The sequence below is a fragment of the Aptenodytes forsteri genome, unplaced genomic scaffold, assembly GCF_000699145.1.
Source record: "Aptenodytes forsteri isolate BGI_AS27 unplaced genomic scaffold, ASM69914v1 Scaffold55, whole genome shotgun sequence".
In the NCBI taxonomy this organism is placed as follows: Eukaryota; Metazoa; Chordata; class Aves; order Sphenisciformes; family Spheniscidae; genus Aptenodytes; species Aptenodytes forsteri.
In genome coordinates, this window is record NW_008796063.1 from 11113414 (window position 1) to 11116185 (window position 2772).

General features: G+C 58.8%; 1 protein-coding gene across 1 annotated transcript; it reads right to left on the reverse strand.

Annotated features, from left to right (window-relative positions):
• Nucleotides 1-405: 405 nt before the first annotated feature.
• On the reverse strand, nucleotides 406-1976 carry HS3ST6 (heparan sulfate-glucosamine 3-sulfotransferase 6). The gene is made up of 2 exons (XM_009286600.1): nucleotides 1897-1976; nucleotides 406-1024 (listed from the first exon to the last, which is right to left on the reverse strand). Exons 1-2 carry the CDS (start codon nucleotides 1974-1976, stop codon nucleotides 406-408), a joined length of 699 nt encoding a protein of 232 aa, XP_009284875.1.
• Nucleotides 1977-2772: the final 796 nt, after the last annotated feature.

Below are 2772 nucleotides of genomic sequence, written 5' to 3' on the forward strand. Positions count from 1 at the left end.
GAGGCCAACTGGTTTCCAAAGCTTTTATTGTGGATGGCAGAGCCGTCATCCCCACGCATGCACACGCACACCCCCACGCACTCACATGCTCCCACTCGCCACCGAGAACGGTCACAGTTAATATAGATTAGCAAGATTTATATGGAAGAATATTTAATCTGGTCAGGGAGGGGAGAGGGGTCATCTGTGGTTTTATTTCTTAAATATTTCTCTCTACTCCAGAAGGGTCCGTTTCTCGCCGGAAAAGGTCCAATATAAATTAGAACGAAGGGAGGAGGTTGCTGGCAGGGTGGCCACAGGCATCCCAGGACCACGGCAGCCACGAGCATCCCTGGACCGCAGTCCTGGCTCTGCACACTGCTGGGCAGACCAGGTCCCAGCACGGCAGCGTGGTCCGTGGATGGCTCAGTCCCACCCAAAGTCCTGCCCTGTCATCTGATAAAACTTCATGTTGAAGGGTCTGTAAAACTCCCGCAGGCGCTGGACCACCTGCACGTCAATTTTGGGGTGCGGCCGCCCCTTGGATTTCCCCAGGCAGCGGGGCTTGCTGCCGCCCTCCGGCTTCTTCAGGCAGGGAAAGCCCTTGGTCTCATTAAAATAGAAATGTTTGTCCGTCACCACCCTCTTGAGACCCAGAAAGTCCTGGACACGGCCCATCTCCCCGGCCGGGTCGCTGACGAGCCTCTCCCCACTGACGAAGAGGAATTTGGAGAGGGGGAAGTACTGCAGCCAGTTGTCCAGATGCTTGGCGTAGATCCCGATCCTCACCGCGCTCCAGCTCGTGTCGATCAGTCCCGTGCTGACATTTTTGAAGGCCAGGGCCTGGAAGCTGGGGATGGTGGGGTTCTTGGAAAGCGTCTGCGTGTAGTCCGAGATGGCGCGGGTGACGGGGTTGCGCACCACCACGATCAGCTTCGTGTCCCGGGACATGTTGTAGATGCGCCGGGGAGCCTCCTTGGTGACGAAGTAGCTGGGGGTCTTCTCCATCGTGATCTGCCCCTCCAGCGTCCGCGGCATCAGGCTCCTGGGGAGAGAAAGGGACACGGTCAGGGCTCAAGGCACGGCTGCTCCGACCTGACACCACGACGGGTACGAGTGGCAGCAAGCCCCAAAACCCGGCCAGAAATGCCACGGGGCTCCCCAGCCACAACCTCCTCTCTCCTTCCCCTCCTGCCAGCCAGGGACAGTGCCTTGTCACACCCCACCGGTCACCTCCTCATCTTCAAAAGCCCTCCTAGGAGCCCCTTTGCCCGGGTCGCTCCTTTCTGCTCACCTTGTCTCATCCCCCCCAGGGTCTGTCCCTGGGAAGGGACTCCCCTGTCACTCTGCCCTGCCAGCAGCACCATCCAGAGGGCACTTGCAGGCTGTCGGTCCCCCTCAGAGGTCCCCCGCGACCACCTTCCCAGCCCCGGACATCCCTCCTGCCCCCTCCTCCTCTACCCCAGTGAGTTTCAGTGGTGGCGACTGGCATCTCGACGCACATTTTGGGATGGGGCTGGTTTTCATCCCGGCCTCCAGACAGATTACATGTCCTGGAGGTGCCGACTCGCCACGTAGGGTTGCAAAGAGGAAAATCTCATCACAGGGGTGTGCACCCGCAGGGGCTAAGCCCAAGCGGCGGCTGGGGATGGAGATGCCCACCAAGGCTCCCACCTCCTCCGCCTCCAGACAGCAAGCAGTTAAGGCCAGAAAAAGACTGTTTCTTTTTTTAAAAAAAAAAAAAGGCAGAAAACCTCTCAGGACCGAGCCATTGTGCTGTGTAAAATTCACTGCTCTGATTGTTCCCTTGTGCACTTTAATGAGGCATTAATTGCCGGAGAAATTACTCAGGCATGTCACCCTATGAGGAGAGCCAGGGGCTGCAGAACGGGTCTCCCTTGCCACCAGCACAGGCACCTGCCCCAGAGCCCCTCACATCCCCCAGAGCCCTTCACGTCCCCCTCCTTCTTGGGGGTGGACACGTCCCCTCTGGCCATCCCGGTGAAGAGGGGACTTGGTTTCCCCAACGGCGGAGCCCCCTGAGCAGAGACTGCGGGGCCAGCTGGGAGGCAGCTCACAGGTCCCCATGGGCACAGCCCCCAGCGTGGCTCCCCGACACGCAATGCCACCCCGAGCTGCTGCTGCTCCCCATGGTTTCCCTTGCTGGCAGACAGTGCAGATGTGCCAGGGGACCGGCAGCTCTTGCTGCTGCATCCCAGCCATGTCCCACCAGCTCACTCCCATGGCACCCTGCACCGACGGACCCCACGTGGACACAGAGATGGAGCTCGCTCTTCATGGGGCTCATCTGGGCTTGAAACGGCTTCATTTCCTCCATACTGTCACAAGCCACGCTCCCCATTCCCTCCATCGTGCTCGGGGTGATGACATGCACGCTCCCCTTCCCCGGCCACGTAAAACACAGGAGTCTCTTGCTGAAAGCCCTGGGCTGGAAACTCATTCTGCTCGGAGCACAGCAGCGTCCTGCTCCAGTGCCAGGGGCTCAGCCCTGCCATCCACCCGACCTGGGCGGCTCTCCTTGCACTGCGTCTCTCCCGAGCAGGAGGCTGCTTTTCCGCAGGGAGGGGATGCGAGGCTTTCAGGGGTTTGCTTAATGCTTTGGGAAATGACCAAACCACTTCAATAGTTCTTCTGAACTAAAAACTACATGTCTGTGTGCACGCAGAAATACCTGTAACACAAATACAGAATAAGCATGTCCTTTGCTCCCACCTAGGACTTTTCTTAGCAGAGCACTTAACCCAGCAGGCAAGCGCTGGTTTACAACGGGAA